At 37.6% G+C, this 17,885-nt stretch overlaps 1 protein-coding gene across 1 annotated transcript; it reads left to right on the top strand.

Moving 5' to 3' along the window:
- The first annotated feature begins 469 nt into the window (after positions 1-469).
- On the top strand, positions 470-17,435 carry LOC137396806 (serine/threonine-protein kinase DCLK3-like). Its single transcript, XM_068083119.1, has 11 exons — positions 470-588; positions 930-1,362; positions 2,948-3,736; positions 4,315-4,415; positions 5,376-5,581; positions 5,962-6,094; positions 8,699-8,959; positions 13,647-13,793; positions 14,416-14,548; positions 15,223-15,390; positions 16,398-17,435. The coding sequence occupies exons 2-11, from the start codon at positions 963-965 to the stop codon at positions 16,649-16,651; spliced, it is 2,592 nt and encodes an 863-aa protein (XP_067939220.1). The 5' UTR covers positions 470-588; positions 930-962; the 3' UTR covers positions 16,652-17,435.
- Positions 17,436-17,885: the final 450 nt, after the last annotated feature.

Genomic DNA, 17,885 nt, shown 5'->3' with positions numbered 1-17,885 from the left:
ACATAACTCATAAAGAGACGCAGCTGATGGCTTACATTATTAATGGGTTGTTGGGGCAACCACATGTCTACAGTTAACATTGACCGATCAACTAAATTGTTAAATTATATTTTAAGATAACAACACGTATTTTTTTGTTTAGTTTTGTATTTTTGTTTGTTTTAAACATTAAAAAATTTAAAATAATAATTTCTTTACGAATTGTGCAATAATTTTGTTTAGTTTGATCGATATTGACTGTTCTACATTTTACGTCGATGGCGCCAATGTCGTTCTCGGCAACTAGTAATAAAGTTGAGAAATTTTTCGCTGTCGTTGTCGTGTGATACTGTCTGTTTTTTATTATACTATATATCTTATACAGGCAGCATACGTAAAGCTTTGCAATGTGACATCATTTATATGGCGTTATGATGATGTTACGTGTTCTTTTTTCCGTCATTGGCTCGTAAAACCCATTAACAGCAGTCATTACTGTAGATAAAGAAAACTCAATCATTGTTATATATCCCGCTATTCGGTTTGCTTTGCTGTTGAAAGACGACAGCAACAGTGATCTACAGATAGTTCAATATTTTCTCATCAAAGGTAAGTACAGTGTAAAAAAATTAGTTGTAGACATACACGAGAAGCAATATACATCACGTTTATTATTAATCCTAGATTCGTATAGCGTGTTGATTAGCTTTGCTTAACATTAATACAACGTTATAGGTTAACTCATATCTACTGAAATGCTATAGTATTATATGACAAAATGATTTGAGTAAAACAGTGGCTCAGTTACCTTTTGTGCAGCTTGCTGATTCTTGCTAGGATAGCTAAATTGTTTTAGTACAAGCTCATTACTTGGCTCACCATTTTACCATCACATTACACATTACTTATTTGGAAGGTCTTATTTTAAGATTTCACATTTGGTGTTTTAGAATAATCTAATATCATCACAAAAAGGATCAGCCATGTTGCATGCGGATGCGATGCCACAAATTAAACCAAAGAGATACTTTGCTGATGTTTCTCAGACTCACAAAGATTTAACCAATCAGAAATATCGGAATTTAAGGCGACCCAAGAAGGTGACATTTTTCTGTAACGGTGATAAGTTCTTTAAAGGAAAGCTACTTTTTATAACACCTCATCGCTACCTCTCCTTTCAAGACCTGCTCGGGGATCTCACCGGCAAGCTTCCTACCACTTCATCTTTGCCATACGGAGTTAGGCAGATCTACACACCTTCGGGTGGTAGAAGAGTTCGTGATATTGAACACCTGCAAGATGGTAAAGAATATGTGTGCGCCGGGTTTGAATCTTTCAAAGCGATGAATTATGGAACACAAGCTTTGGATCTGTGGTCTACTGGTTAGTACTCTAGTTCAGCCTTCAAGCTGTATGAAATTGTGGGATCTTTTTAAATTAGCTGAGGCTCATAGAATTTTTGAGTTTGTATCAGCATTATTATTTCATTTCAGATGCGTAGGTAACTGACAGGATGTGGATCTAGGGCTAGGTGTTTTTAAGTACATTCTTATCCCAGATGTCCTTACTCACTTGTTAACCATCCGTTGTTTAAAACAAGATGCAGTGAGGAGTTTATTGCTAACCAATCTCAATGAGAAATCCTCTGGTGAACCCTTTCTGCCTCAGCTATGCCAACAATTACATCACCTCAATTCGTACATATTGGCAGCGTCATCTAACCTATGGCAGCCATCAATACTTTCCTTTTACAAAACTCTTTAACCTATTGATGTGACCTTTAGTGGTAGCTGCTGTAATAATATTGTTTGTTGCTGTATGCATTGTTTCTCTGTGTATGTTCATTGCGCATGAGATACAATTAGTCACTCGAAATAGGTAAAAAAACATAACGTTTTTACAAAGTATATTTAATGGATTCGATGGTCTATTCAACAAGCATTGAAACTCCTGTAAGGGCATTCTTAGTTGCGCTTTACTGGCATGGCTATAAATATATCATTCGTGCTTTAGATTTCAGACATTATTCGACATCTAATAACCTGTTGTCTAATGTCAATAGCATGTGTTTTATCAGCTAGCCCTCATTGTGTTTCATTAGATGCAATAAGCGATAAAAATATCAGCTTAAAGGCAGCGCTACCTGCTGACTTCCAGTCGCAGCCACTGCTGTCTCAACAGGGCTGTTCATTGAAATGCAATTTAAAATTGATTATTCTAGTTAATTACACAGCAGTTGAAGTGCTCTAATATTCAGTATGAGATATAAAAATGAAATTCTTATAATAATATCTTAATTAAAAATTAACAATATAGCCTCACATTCTCAACAGCCTCCTTCATTAACGAGAGAGGTAGTTGGCCACCCAAACAATTCCCTCACTCTGATGAGTTTGCTACTCGAGTTTAATTCTGGTCAGTAGAAGATGAGTAGGTATGCATTTGACCTTGGCTCACCTCTACTAGTTTACGTCATTGTAACCAGCGAGCAAGGGCGGTACGCAAGGGGTACTAGGAGAGAGAGAGCTGTTAGTAGTGGCTGCCGAGGGCTATGAATAACTACTATTATCTTTATCCGAGTGACTACTATGGGCATGTGAGGAGAAAGGCAAAAGTCAACTCGCAGTATGTCGATAATATAAACAAGGTTATAGGAACTGTTGACATCGGTGCCGGACCACCACTGCTCACGAGGAAATACATTTGGGGTCGAGAATGTAAGATGGTAACTTGTATTTTAACCTCTAGTGTATCTGTATTTGTATGGCCTGTGGTGGTATCATAGCTTTTATAGCAAATGTATCCGCACTTGGAATTGTAGCATTATTGTAGAGACCGTTGAGTTTAAATTAGCTAGCAATATATTTAGTTTTACAATCTATAAAGTTATATCATGTCATAATATTTATTTAAATTTCAATTCCACTTGTCATTGGAAAATTTTTCAGATATGCAGTCTATTTGGTAGGTCGCCCACACCGACACACGGAGCATCCGTCTACTCTCGACTTGAAGGGGGTGTCTGCTCTTCCAAACTCTTCTTCCCACGGGTTGACCCCACGCACACATTTCGACTCCTATCCTCAGCGAAAGGCTCTTCGACCAAACAATGACCCTTACACTCTCCGAGATGATGACCGCAAGTATGGCACCATCACAAAACCAAAAGTCATCACAGTGGTTCGGGCTGGTCGGAAACCGTATGCAAATATCAAGATTCTTTTGAATCGTCGGTCTGTTCAGTCGTACGAGAGACTTCTGGGCGATATCTCCGAGTCGTTTGGCCCAAAGTGGAAGAACAATAAAGTTCGGTCACTTTACACTCTCACCGGGAGAGAGATTATGAGCATTTCTGATTTTTTTCGAGGAGACTCGATATTTGTGGCTGTAGGCAATGAGAAGATCTCGCTGACGGATGTGCAAGACATCATTGAGACACTTTACCCAGATAGTCCGTATGCCAAAACGCTGCTTAAGAACATTGAGAAACAGAAACGTAAGGCCAAGCAGCAGATGCTGCAGTCATTGGCTGAGGATAACCAGGAGCTGCAAGACAAACAGGCCCCTGAGCGTCCTCATAGGAAGGCAGCTAAGCCATCAGAAAAGGGTAACAATCTTGACTCCAACAGACCAGAACAAGATGCTGATGTCGATGACACCAGTAAAAGAAAGTCGCGGCAGCAGAAGCCAAGCAAGCGTGCAGCTATGGACTCTCCACGGGAGGACAAGGAGAATGAGGTGAAAACGAAAGTGAAAGGTATGTCCCATGGCATTGCTGACAAGCCATCGCTGACTCGTAACTAAACTTTAAATTATAATAATGCCAAGTCTAGTTGCTTGATAATTGTATGATCATTTTTCTGCCATTGCTGGTAGTAGCTCCACCACCTCTTTATTTCATAGACAGTGTAATAACATTACGGATAGTCCGGTGGTAGCTTTATGATGAAAATTATAATGTGAAGGTAGCTTTTCAGCTAGAGTTGTTGTATCTCTATAAATTTTAGCGGTACCTCTATGATTTGTGTTGTCATTGTCGGTTGAACAAGTCCTAGGGTTTTTCTATGCCCTATGATCGCTATGACAACTGTTCCGCAAGCATTTTAAAATCTTTCGGCTTGCTGCTGATTCCAGCTGTCAAGATGTCAGGGGTTGAATTGTATCACTCTTTGAACAACTCTCTGTCAGACTGGTTAGACTGATCTACTAGATGCATAGTTTAAAGCAAAGATGTTCTAGCTTGGCTGTTTTGACCATTCTAGAATAAATCGTCTTTTTCTTTCTTATGGTTGTAACCTTAATAAATCAAATGGTCACACAGCCGGTATGTTTTAGAAAGCCCCGCAGAACCTGAGGAAAACTTGGAAAAACTCAAGCCAAAGAAGAAGCTGACAAAACGAAGCTCTCAGATAAAACCAGTTGATATTCCTCCACCGGTAGGTTTTGGGAATTACACCTTTTCAACGTTGGCCAAGGTGTTGGGCTTATGTAACAGGCGCCTGCTATCATCGGCTATAGCCGGAGGGTATACCATGAGCACTCGAAGGACTGCCCACTCAATAGAGACAGCAAATATTTACTCCACAATTAGACCCTTGATATAGCTTAACCCTTTATTGAACAGAGAATTAAAACAGCTTACTCTCGGAGACCTATTTGCACAATTTAATGGATTCTTAAGCCAGATCTTGTTTTTTCTTTAGTTAATTTCCTGTTATCTCTGCGTTGGCCAGTTTTTCCAACAGAGGTGGCTAGCCTCTCAGACATTCATGCTAGTCTCCTGCATGCATTTGACCTGCCTTCGATTATCCTAGTAGCGATCGCAATAATTCATTTGTTCCGCAACCCAGGCACGAGCCCTGCGCTGACGGACTTCAGCTAGGCTGTCGCATTGGAAACTTTCCGTAGGTTTCAGGTTGCAAATTCCGATTCATCAGCAGTCCTTTCAAGTTATATTTAGAGGATTATCACACAGTTAGCTTGTATATTTGCTGCCAAGCAAGTATTTACCAAACCCTCTGCCGTATTGATATTCGCATGAACTATGTTTGCTGCCAGTGAAAAGCATCTATTCATTGCTGTCACTAATGCGCTATTGTGCGCGACCATAGGTAACCAGATGCCCCTTATAGCAGCGGAGTGTAAAATATAATAGCAGGTTGTCAAACCTTTGTTCTATTTATTGTTGTAATATACTCACTGCTAGGTATTATGGGCCGTGTGTGACACTGTAGGTCTGCTGTCTGTGGTCTGTTCATCTTAGTAGGATAAGATAATACCGTAGCTTCAACTATGTGACCACTCCAGCCTCCAGTATGGGTGTCATTTACACATGAGTCCTGCTACGTAGTGCACCTCCTAATATATAATATTAATTTATGATACGGCCATTTTAGGATGTGCTTCCAGAGGTTGTGGAGGCCGAAGAAAAGCCACACCCTTCTCCTCGGCAGCCATCAGATGCAGATGAGTCTAAAGATAAAGCTAAGCCTTCTCCTGCTAAAACTAAGCAACAGATAAGAGAGGAAAATGACAAAGAGAAAGAACGCCTTCTCCAGGAAAAGCGAGACGCGGAAGTGAAAGCTAAGGCTGACCTATACAAGTTAGTATGGAACTAAGGCTGACTCACTTTAGTAAGAGTGGAGATAGCGGCTAGTAATTACAAGTTAGTATGGAACTAAGGCTGTCCTGTTAATTGACCGGAGCGTGGGACTAAGACAGACGTATACAAGTGAGCATAAAACTAAGGTTGGCCTAGATTAGTGAGCATGGACCTAAGTCTAACTTATATGAGCAGTTATAAAACTATGACTGACCTACATCAGCAATTATAGGAGTGATAATGGAACTGTACATGACTTCTGTACATGACTCCTGTACTGAGTCACATACATGAGTTGTGAATAGCTTTACTGTTGTGGTACAATTCATATGATGCAGTATCTTATAGTTTGAGAGTTCTTATACAACGTACCTTTCTAGGAGTCTGGAACATCAGGTCAACCTTGATTTAGCAAAGAAAGAGAATCAGAAAGAGGTTGTTCCAGAAGTTAAGGAAGAGAAAAAGAAGCCTTCAATCCGTCAAGCTAAGAGCAAGGCGGAACGTACCATAGATGTAAGCGTATAGCAAAGCTATTCACATTTTATTGCTGTTGTATCACAGGATGCTCTGTTGATTTAAATGTGGTATAGTTGATGCTTACATGCCATTTCTGGCTGCAATCAGCACAGATTTATCTTCTCTTGACAATGTATCTGTGAATCAAGCGACTAGACTTGACATCGTTATAACTCCAAATCTAGTTAAAAATTGTGACTCGATTCAAACTAAAAGCAGGGGCTTACCAACCCACAATGTTCAACATCTCCGGTGAAAAAAAGCAGAGATGAACACTCCGGTTGACATGCTTGCTCGAGTACATCTCACAAATTAATCTAATTGAATCGATTCTTTGGTATCTGTTACTCGCTGTAGAGTCGAGTTGATTCAGACCACCGTATCAGTAAGAATTGAATCGGGTCTGTACTGTCACTGCAGTAGATGAATTGACTCGATTCTTTTTTTCAATAAGCAAAACGACTCGAGTCAAAATGCACCAATGCTTTTCTTTATTATTACTGAGTTGACGGAAAATCCATCACAAACAATGATATCCTAAGTGACCCAATCTGTTACTTATCTGTGCCAAAGCGAAGATGTCAGTGCAAACCCATATTGCCAGTTACACACGTTTTCACAAGACCTCAATATCATTGCATATATTTTATTGGTCAATAATATGTAGGCTACTGCGCACTAGTATAGTATAGCTCTATGGTTTGCCTGCTCTATGGTTTGCCCGCGCACTGACAATAAGCTTATTTATAGGCTTTATAACTGATCGCGAATATCGTTCATTCTGCTGAAAAGCCATTATAATGACTCGCCTTTGTACTTATACAAAGCAATGATCACAGACCGCAGTGTCAAGATATCCACCCTAAAATGTTACAAGAGTTTTATGAAGTTAAGTTATAATTTTTTCAAAAAACGAACCAGTTACTTTAGGATGGATGAAAAGAAATATTATACACAGCAACCCAAACGTATTTCTGAGAGTGAAATTCTTTAACACTAGACCAAAGACATTTTTGACTTGTACATTTTTATATTAAATAATGTGTGTTTGCATTTTGTCAAACTGCAAAAACAATAACTTTTTTCTTTTGCATTTTGCAGTCGGTTTCACTAAACTACAAAATATTAAACGTTCCTTTTGTTTGTCGAATGCATTGATTATTGTTCGGAAATTTTTTGCTGATTCTAAAAAACTTTAAATTGAAATTATATGACAGAAACTCTGCTTTTACAACATACTGTGAACACAGAGTGTATGCCAGCAAAAACTGGTTGGCATGACTCAATTCCATCCGAAAAAGCAATAAACTCCATAGTAAAATAGTTAATATTTACTAAATAAACAGTAGAGATGCTGAACAAATGTGTGTAGCTAAGTTAGTGATTGTGGTTTATTGTTATTTTGATAGATCACCATAAGTCAATTTTTTTGGTAGGAATTGATTTTCTTTATTTGGGAGAATTGAACTGATTCATTGAAGTTAGGATCCCTACAGAATTGAGAATTAACTGGTGGCGTTTTACAATGAATCGTGAATTGAATCCATTCTTACACGACAAATGATGCAAAAGAATTGGGAATTGAATTGTTAATTTTTTGATGAATTTTAAATTGAACTGATTCATTTTTAACGTTTTAAACATCTCTGGAAAATAGCTATCATGCTTACAGTCTTGTGGGAAAACTAAAGCTTGCTCAGGTTTATGGTTCAAGCCGAAGAGCTCTTTAGTATTTATCATATGTAATGGTACTAAGTACAGTAGACCCCCGGTTTGATGTCGTATGGCGGTCATCCGCTGTAATGTACCATCTTATGGCATCTGGTTAACTCCATCTAGGGTTCTCACTCCTCCTTTAGTTGTCAGTAATATTACTTGTTCCAGATTAACAGGGTTTCTGATAGGCTCTAACTCTTTGCAAGCTTGACTTGTGTAGCCTGTGTAAGTCTATCAATTATTCATCTCATGATTATAGGCCCAAGTTTGTTCTTCTTTGTCAAATCTGTCGCCCTATTTGTTTCATTCTGCAATAAACTCGGTCAGAGTGTGGGTGGAATTCCCTTGTTTCTTCTGCCTGCATTAGTTAACTGAGCCGTCCAAGTTAATGCATTTTGATTATCTCTAGTTCCTGTTTTAATTAATATATGAATGATAATTATACGATATTACAATTATTGGTAGCTCTATGCTTCCATATAGCCTAAAATTAATAACTGTTTGCAACTATATGTTGCTGTATATCTTCACAACTATTTGTAACTTTATGATTCTATATAACATCACAACTATTTGTAGCTCTATACTTGTGTATAACCCTCAAGCTATATTTGTTGTTAGTAATATTTTTTGATGCATGATTTTGTGGATTTGTCAGACTCTTGTACGTCTTCATAATTGTGAACGCAGCATTGTATAACCATGATTCAGCTCAATAACCATATAACAAATTATTGTAACAGAATATTGTAACAGAACATTATAACATAATATTGTAACAGAATATTGTAACAGAATATTCCATATAAGAATGTTTCTTAGAGTCTTGTCGTTGTCTCTCTGCTGACAAATTCTCCTTCGTAAACGTCTCTGACTCCATTTTAGGCCGATGAGATTAAGGAGAAATTTGACATCGGTTCAACATTAGGAGATGGCAACTTCGCAGTGGTCAATGCTTGCCAGCACCGTGATACGGGGCACCGGTATGCCATGAAGATCATAGACAAGACAAAGCTGAAAGGCAAAGAGCACATGATAGAGAATGAAATCGCTATCATGAAGGCGTGTGACCAGGAGAACCTCGTGCAGCTCTATGATGAGTTTGAAACTCGGGAGCACATCTACCTGGTGCTCGAGTACATCAAGGTACTTAAACATATACTTGAAGTACTTATCAACATACTTAAACGTATACTCAAAGTACTTATCAAGATACTTCAACTTATACTCGAGGTACTTACTTATCAAGGTACTTACACTTGAGGCACTTATCAAGGTACTTAAACATATACTTGAGGTACTTACATATCAAGGTACTTACACTTAAGGCACTTATTGAGGTACTTAAACATATACTTGAGGTACTTGCTTATCAAGGTACTTAAACATATACTTGAGGTACTTGCTTATCAAGGTACTTAAACATATACTTGAGGTACTTGCTTATCAAGGTGCTTAAACATATACTTGAGGTACATACTTATCAAGGCACTTAAACCTAGAGCTTCACAATTTCCAAAAATCATCAGATGTTTCGATATTGCAAATACATGTACATGTATATGATTCGCGATGTCGTGATATTATTACGCTAGATGCTCCTATAATGTATACTTCCTATTACATAAATTCCAGATAACGTAAGGAGTTTGTGTGAAGTTTTTGCTTCCTACTACGTCAAAATTCCATATAACGTAAAGTGTCAAGACAAGTGAGTTCTCAATTTTGATTTGGACGTTAATTTACCTTGCCGTACTTGCAAAAGAAAAAATGACATGCGTGTAGCATTATATTTGTTATATATACAACTTTTGCAACAATCTAGTTCATCGCGATAGATCGTCAGAAGTGTCAACAAAACGGAGAATAGAAAAGCTGCGCAATTGTTCATAAATACAAAGGCAATCGATTGGTGCAGGTGTTACATCGTCGATCCACTAATCCAAATGTCATGAGTTAGAGTATCGTTTATGTATTCTTTTATCCTAATATTGACTCCTGGATACAGATAGATGACGAACAGGTAGTACCACTTTTTTTGAATTATTTTACTTTCACGTTTTACTTTGCAAGAGTAGACTTGACTATTTAGAAAAAATAAGCAAATCATTGTAACTGAGGATCGAAGGTGTACGCTCTACATCAACTTATTGTAAAGTTACCACAATCATGGTCTATTAAACCAGTGAGATTGATCATAAAAAGGAGAAAAGTCGTTGATGCAAACTAATATTGCTGCAGCTACTGTACAGATCACAAATTCAAAAAGTTAAAGTTTTTCCTTTTTGTATGCCGAAAGGAGTGAGTTTGGAAAAATCTCGGAACGGATTAGACAATTTACAAGTATTTTACTGTTTTTATATCCCTATAATGTAGACGTTCCTGGAACAAATTATTTATGTAGGAGCGCCTACTGTATTATGTAAAAAACTTGTAAATTATTTTTTTCGTTTTTTTGTATATTTTAACTCAAAAAGAAGCTGTTCTCTGTTCATAATAATTAGAAACATTTATTTCATGGATGCCCGTGTGCCTAGTAAGGCCATGGAATAAGCTTATTATATGACTAGAAGGTCCGTGTATTTTAGTTCCAGTATCACTCACTCTGAAAATCGTCAGGTGTGAGAGAAATTGTCATTACACAATTATATCGTTTATACGATTGGGGATATTTCTTTAAATGTTAGCGATATTCAAATCGTCCTTCAAAACCACCACCAAGCAATTAAATCGCCATATTGTGAAGCTCTACTCAAACTTTTTCATATGGACTCGTCTCTTCCTCTTTCGTCATTAACTGATTTTTCGTATTTCTTAGATACCTAAGTAAACACTAACAAACAAATACATCTGAAAAATCGCATCTATGTGTAGGGAAGGAACCGCCTCTTCTATGGGAAGGAACCGTCTCTCAAAGTTGGCAAGTCGTGCCATTTAAAATGCCAGGAATAAATACAATAATGATAGCAGATCAAGCGAAGCTTCAAAAAGTTTTCTAAAACACTTATTAATAGAATAAAGTTTTTCAATTCAAAAAATAAAACCAGGCAATGGCAGCATTAAAGATTTATATGTTATGTAGGCATAGATTGCTATGAATGATTTGAATTAGTCGTCTATGACTTCAATTGTACTATGGCCACGATCTAAAGAGTAAAGTGCAATGAGAAACCCTGGTTAGACACAGTGTGCTGTCTATGTCTGTAGTTGTTACTATGGTTACTGTCTGAAGAGTAAAGTGCACTGAGAAACCCTGGTTAGACACAGTGTGCTGTCTATGTCTGTAGTTGTTACTATGGTAGCTGTCTGAAGAGTAAAGTGCAATAAAAAACCCTGGGTAGACACAGTGTGCTGTCTATGTCTGTAGTTGTTACTATGGTTACTGTCTTAGGAGTAAAGTCCCATGAGAAACCCTGGTTAGACACAGTGTGCTGTCTATGTCTGTAGTTGTTACTATGGTTATTGTCTAAGGAGTAAAGTCCAATGAGAAACCCTGGTTAGACACAGTGTGCTGTCTATGTCTGTAGTTGTTACTATGGTAGCTGTCTGAAGAGTAAAGTGCAATGAGAAACCCTGTTTAGACACTCTATGCTGTGTGCTGTCTATGTTTGTAGTTGTTACTATGGTTACTGTCTGAAGAGTAAAGTGCAATAAAAAACCCTGGGTAGACAGTGTGCTGTCTATGTCTGTAATTGTTACTATGGTTATTGTCTAAGGAGTAAAGTGCTATGAGAAACCCTGGTTAGACACAGTGTGCTGTCTATGTCTGTAGTTGTTACTATGGTAGCTGTCTGAAGAGTAAAGTGCAATAAAAAACCCTGGGTAGACACAGTGTGCTGTCTATGTCTGTAGTTGTTACTATGGTAGCTGTCTGAAGAGTAAAGTGCAATAAAAAACCCTGGTTAGACACAGTGTGCTGTCTATGTCTGTAGTTGTTACTATGGTAGCTGTCTGAAGAGTAAAGTGCAATGAGAAACCCTGTTTAGACACAGTGTGCTGTCTATGTCTGTAGTTGTTACTATGGTAGCTGTCTGAAGAGTAAAGTGCAATAAAAAACCCTGGGTAGACACAGTGTGCTGTCTATGTCTGTAGTTGTTACTATGGTTGCTGTCTGAAGAGTAAAGTGCACTGAGAAACCCTGGTTTGACTGGCTCACATAAGTAGTGGAAATAATTTGAGGCTCACACATTGATTTGCTCAGACTTAGCAGAGCACACGCTTAAATTGGTAAAAATTAAGCCACTATCATATCAGTGTAAATATGTATTTAATACCGACTGCCGTCCCAGTAAATAGCCTCAGGTTTATGGCGTAATCTCAGATTGATTATTAGAATACGAGACGCGCCCGTGGCAGGTTGAAAGGATGAACATACCGTGTGTCAGATAATTAGTTATTGATTCTGTAGAAACACAATTGTTAGCTTCGTAGGTTCAACGAATCACTTGAATATGTTGCCAGGCTTGTTGTGTTTGGAGGAGTTCGACAGCGCCGCTGACTCTAACAGTCAAAAACCTTGTATCTATACTGCATCTACAAATCTTTTCTTGAAAAAGTTGTTAGCATCCAAACGAATGGGGTTAACAAGTATTTAATGTTGAAAACTGTTATTTGCTATCAACAAATTATTATAAAACCCCTGCTGTTTTTACCATCGAATGAAAGGTTTCTTAAAGGTTGACTTGCAACAAAATTCACATTACAGTTATTTGATATGAAAAGATTCACCATGTCTTACTCTGCTGTGTTGTAAGTGCAAAATATGTGGAAAGATGATTACAAAAGCTAAAAAACGAACAGAAAATCGCAGCCACACGAGACAGCCGTAGTTTTGATTCTCTGTCCAAAACGGCTCAAATGTGACGTAGTTGTGAGGGATGGTTTCTGTTTACACTTTCATGCAACCTTATTCGTCGAAATATTTTCACAAATATGCTTCACGCATTCAACAAAACCATGTTTATTGTTCTTACGCGTCTGTTTTATCGTCATCGTAATGCTGTCACTTTTAGCAGTGATATCTTATAACTTACCGTAAAAATTCGTTTAATTTTTTAGCCTTAGCTTGAAGGAGTACATATCATTGTCTGATGATCATGACGAGCCTGTTGGTCACTTGTGATAATCGAAAAGTGCTGCAAAAATTATTTGCTAAGTATTGAGTCACATGATTAGATTACGACTTGCCGATTAGACCAAACCGAAACAAAACTGTAAAGTAGCGAGCATCTATATTTGATACGGGGTCTTCGGTAAAACCCAAAGTGTTTGTCATAAACTAGTGATACGATAAGTTTTATATCAAGCTTTTTATTGGCCTTTCAATTCACGTGAGAACATCATATGACAAGACAATAACCAATTTTCATGGCTACGTCATCGAAATAAAGAGATTCCAATCTAAGGCGGCTTTTCGTTTGTGAGCTTTTAAGACCATGTAATCACATTTCCACATATTTGGCACCTACATCACAACAGAGTAAGACATGGTGAATATTTTGATACCAAATAACTGTAATGTGAATTTTGTTGCAAGTCAACCTTTAAGCCAGGTTTACTGGCTGTTGCTATGGTTATCCTCTGGATTTCTTCAGGTAGCAGTTGGAAAACCAAATTTTTTTCAGTTGGTCCAATAAAAAAGTACATTTCAAAAAGTGATGGTGTCCATGGGTTAGTGAAGGCTAAATAAAATTGAATCACTTTCAAATTTTGGCTGAAACGTATTGGTTGTATTTTCACGATGAAAGTGGCTTCGCTGGTCAAATACATCGTAAGTGCTGCTCATAACCCTGTTTCACAGCCTCTTAAAGCTGCTCGATGCTCTGTATTACAGGGTGGAGACCTTTTTGACGCCATTAAAAACAGTGTGAGATTTACAGAGCCAGTTGCCTCGCAGATGACCACTGATATGACCAACGCTCTGTTTTACCTGCACAGTCGAGGCATTGTGCATCGAGATCTCAAGCCTGAGAATGTTATGGTGAGTGCACATTTATTCTGGTGCCACATGCTGCGTTTAGGTAAAACCTTCCGGAGTTGTCTTTACTCGATTTCGTTATTCAGCTTTTGTTGATTGAAGATAAGCTATTAGAGTAACCAGAGGTTTGCTACTTACTGAATGAGATTACATTATAAGAGGCAGGAGAGAACAACTCATCAAACTGACATAACAGTAGATTAGGTATGGTTTATTTATTGCTCGCGATAAAGATCACCTGGCATTCCCTCTGGAAATAATTACCTGTGTTTCATCTTGTTCCTGTTTGAGTAATCTCACCGGGGCTGAGATTTCCGTTAAAATTGTTTATATCATGAGGAACCATGTCTTGAACATGACATGAGGAATATCGTCTTTACGAATATCAAGTTTACCCATCATTAAAAATAAAAATTTTTGCATCTTCACACAGTGGTCTATCAAATTAAGCTTTGCTTATCAAAAATACTGTATTAATGTTTTAATATGTCATTAACAGCATCTCACTTTTCATAGCAGAACTAGTCGTTTAGCTCAAGTTTTCTGTGTAGCATATGGAGCCAGCCTCCGCTAGGTAGACAACGGGTTAGCGCTGTTCACTTTAATTCTTATTCAATTGATGCAGGTGATGAGAAATAAAGACGACTCCATTTCTCTCAAGTTAGGCGACTTCGGTCTGGCTGTGGAGGTGAAGGTACCGATATTCACGATCTGTGGCACTCCTACATACGTTGCACCTGAGATCCTTTCCGAGATAGGTACAACCTTTAGACAGCAACCATAGTAACAACTACAGACATAGACAGCACACTGTGTCTAACCAGGGTTTCTCATTGCACTTTACTCTTTAGATCGTGGCCATAGTACAATTGAAGTCATAGATGACTAATTCAAATCATTCATAGCAATCTATGCCTGCGTAAGATATAAATCTTTAATTCTGTCATTGCCTGGTTTTATTTTTTGAATTGGGAAACTTTATTCTATTAATAAGTGTTTTAGAAGACTTTTTGAAGCTTCACTTTATCTGCTATCATTATTGTATTTATTTCTGGCATTTTAAATAGCACGACTTGCCAACTTTGAGAGACGGTTCCTCCCCATAGAAGAGGCGGTTACTTCCCTACATGTAGATGTGATTTTTCAGATGTATTTGTTTGTTAGGTTTTACTTAGGTATCTAACAAATACGAAAACCAGCTAATGACGAAAGAGGAAGAGACGAGTCCATATGCAAAAGTTTGAGTAGAGCTTCACAATATGGCGATTTAATTGCTTGGTGGTGGTTTTTAAGGACGATTTGAAAATCGCTACAATAGCCTTTCATCTCGTTCGCTTTAGTTTTACTCAGGCCTTTTTAGGCTATATATATATAAACTAGTGGTATTACGGGCTATTTCCTGATAGTCATGCGGTATGTTACCAATCGTTAGGTTATGGACTGGAGGTGGATATGTGGGCTGTTGGCATCATCACTTACATCTTTCTCTGTGGATTTCCTCCTTTTCGATCATCCGATAACAACCAGACAGAGCTGTTTGAGTACATAAAAGCGGGAGAGTATGAGTTCCTCAGCCCATACTGGGACCACGTGTCAGTAGGTAAGAAAAAATTGTTGTAAGTCCTGGTTAGGTTTTGGCCTGCACCAACATAGTCATTTTATAAGGTAACTTAGCCTCGGTCAGGTATCATTTGTGATAGGCTCTATGTTACTAACCAATAAAACCTGAACTTAGATTTGCTGCTACGGCAAGGCTGCTAATGTTTTTTCTGATGTCTAAAATTATGCCTATCGTAAGTGTACTTACGTGCAATATGTGTAGATGTGTGTAGATATACGTGTGGTATGTGTAGATGTGTGTAGATATATGTATGGTATGTGTAGATGTGTGTAGATATATGTATGGTATGTGCAGATGTGTGTAGATATATGTATGGTATGTGCAGATGTGTGTATACATGTAATATGTGTAGATGTACATATTAAGCATCTACTTGATGACTTTCTATTTCCATCCACGAGGTATAAAATTGCTATGGATTTATCAAATTAGAGGGCAATTTAATAACGTATCAAGGTCCCAAATTTTTGCTAAACAAAATTCGTAGTAAATGAGGCTTAGCTTATGTCATGAACAAACAGCCGTCACACAATAGTGAACCTATATTTGGGTAATTGGTTATAGTAGTAGAGCAGAGTAGTTTATGGCTGTAGCTATTGTTAGTAGTCGGACAGAGTGACTTATTTCTGCTTTAGGCCTGAAATTGGCAAATGATCTTTGTTAGATTGTTCAGTTTTCATTTTTAAGCAAACTTATCTTTTTATCACTGTAATGATAGTTAGCTAGTAGCGTGTTTCTCACTTGTTTGAAGTTTCAAGTTTTGAACTCAGATCTGATGATTTTCCAAGGTGAAGTCTGTTTCTTGATATTTAAGATTTTTTTCATCGTAAAAAGTAAAAATAATCCTTAAAAGTGTTCTCAAAAGGTTTGAAACTTTATACAAGCTCAACCGCTGCTCAATGCGCTGGCTTATAGGACGAGTTCAATGCAGTCAGCTACCTGATACCGCATATTAACCTCTGTCGATAAACTGTTTGTGTTTTTAGAGGCCAAAGACCTTATTAGCCATCTGCTGGTCGTCGATAAGAAAGTACGATTTACAGCTATAGATCTCTTGTGCCATCGCTGGATTATAACGCTCGGAGGATCAAAAGAGCTGCCTGCAAACTTTTCGGACTACCAAGACAATGTTAGGAGTGAGTTGGTGACGAAAGGGCGTAAAAACCTAGCAGACTGGCGGGAGAATCGAGCTTACGTGTTCGCTAACTCTGTTTACCACACGTCCGCTAGCCAACTATAGTCTCAAATCCTTTTGCGGCTTAGCCAATTTAAGTATGAGTTACCTCTAGGGTTGATGCGCTTAGAACTCACACTAATCGACTCTCTCAGTCCCCGATGCCTTCCTTTTGCCTCCTTCATGCTTAGTCCTACTATTTGTCCATTTTTGCTCTCTGTAACATTCGTGTACATTGATTTTATTTTTATATGACTTCTATTGGCTTAGCCTGTTCAAATTTGCTCAGCCGAGTGTATAGCAGCCATATTTGTTATTTCGTCAGCTAGTTATTTAATAATTCTTCGCAATGTTTTAGATATTTGATATCATGTTCTCGCTGCTCCTTCCATGTTCAATGTTCATGGACTGTTTTTCTATTGACACCAGCTGTGTGTCACTTCAATGACCTTGTCAAGTGCGCATGCCATTTTGGCCTTTTTATATACATGTACACTCACCACATTCACTTGTAATAGGTTATATTTCAGGACTTTTGAGTCGCAGTGCAAGTGCTTTAAGAGACCCTGAAATGATATTTTTGATAAACTGTCCATATATATGTTGCTCCAGCCATCTATTTATTTTGGTAGAACTGTTATAATGATTGACTACTATATTCTCGATAGTTTTGCTCTAGCGAGCTCTAGTCAGTGATAAACTAATATGCATGTAATTCATTCATATGCATATATGTATTTGTCTTGGAGTGCAAGTTTTTATACAATATAATAACTTTTATGTGTAGCAAAGCATTCATTTGTGGAACATTCTGTATCACTTCTTTTTTGTTGCCATATTATAGTAGGGATGATGCGTTTGCAAAATATATAATAATAATACATTTTATCCTAGCCTTTTATCTTTGCGGTATTAAAATAAAATACACGTAAAAGACGCACAAGTACAAGCATTACCTCTGATACTTTGATAAATGAGAAATTAAAATTGTTAGATCTATTTGGCATATCAATTATAGCCAGATTTATTAACAGTTGCATGTTAGATTGTGTCGTGCAAGCAAAAACAAACAGTGAGTAGTGCTTTCAGTCATTACAAACAAGACGGGTTATAATAGCAAATTTCCAGATAACTAATTTTATGGTCATTCCTGTTATATCAACAAAAAATCTTGCCTAACCATAAACTCTGCTTGCTTCTTAGCAAATGATCATCAAAATTACATTGATGGATGAAGAAAGTCCAAAAAGGTAACGGATAGTTCCGGCATGATAAAAATGTGATGGTTTGTTGGAGTTGC

The sequence above is a fragment of the Watersipora subatra genome, chromosome 1 (assembly GCF_963576615.1).
Source record: "Watersipora subatra chromosome 1, tzWatSuba1.1, whole genome shotgun sequence".
NCBI lineage: Eukaryota > Metazoa > Bryozoa > Gymnolaemata > Cheilostomatida > Watersiporidae > Watersipora > Watersipora subatra.
The sequence above is the reverse complement of the archived record's forward strand: the minus strand, read 5'-3'. Positions and strand labels throughout refer to the sequence as shown.

Bases quoted from the DNA above. Each gene is read 5' to 3' on its own strand.
- LOC137396806 (XM_068083119.1), top strand. From the start codon at position 963: ATGTTGCATGCGGATGCGATGCCACAAATTAAACCAAAGAGATACTTT. The intron at 8,960-13,646 runs GTACTTAAACAT...TCTGTATTACAG, and splicing joins TGGTGCTCGAGTACATCAAG to GGTGGAGACCTTTTTGACGC. The intron at 14,549-15,222 runs GTACAACCTTTA...ACCAATCGTTAG, and splicing joins TGAGATCCTTTCCGAGATAG to GTTATGGACTGGAGGTGGAT.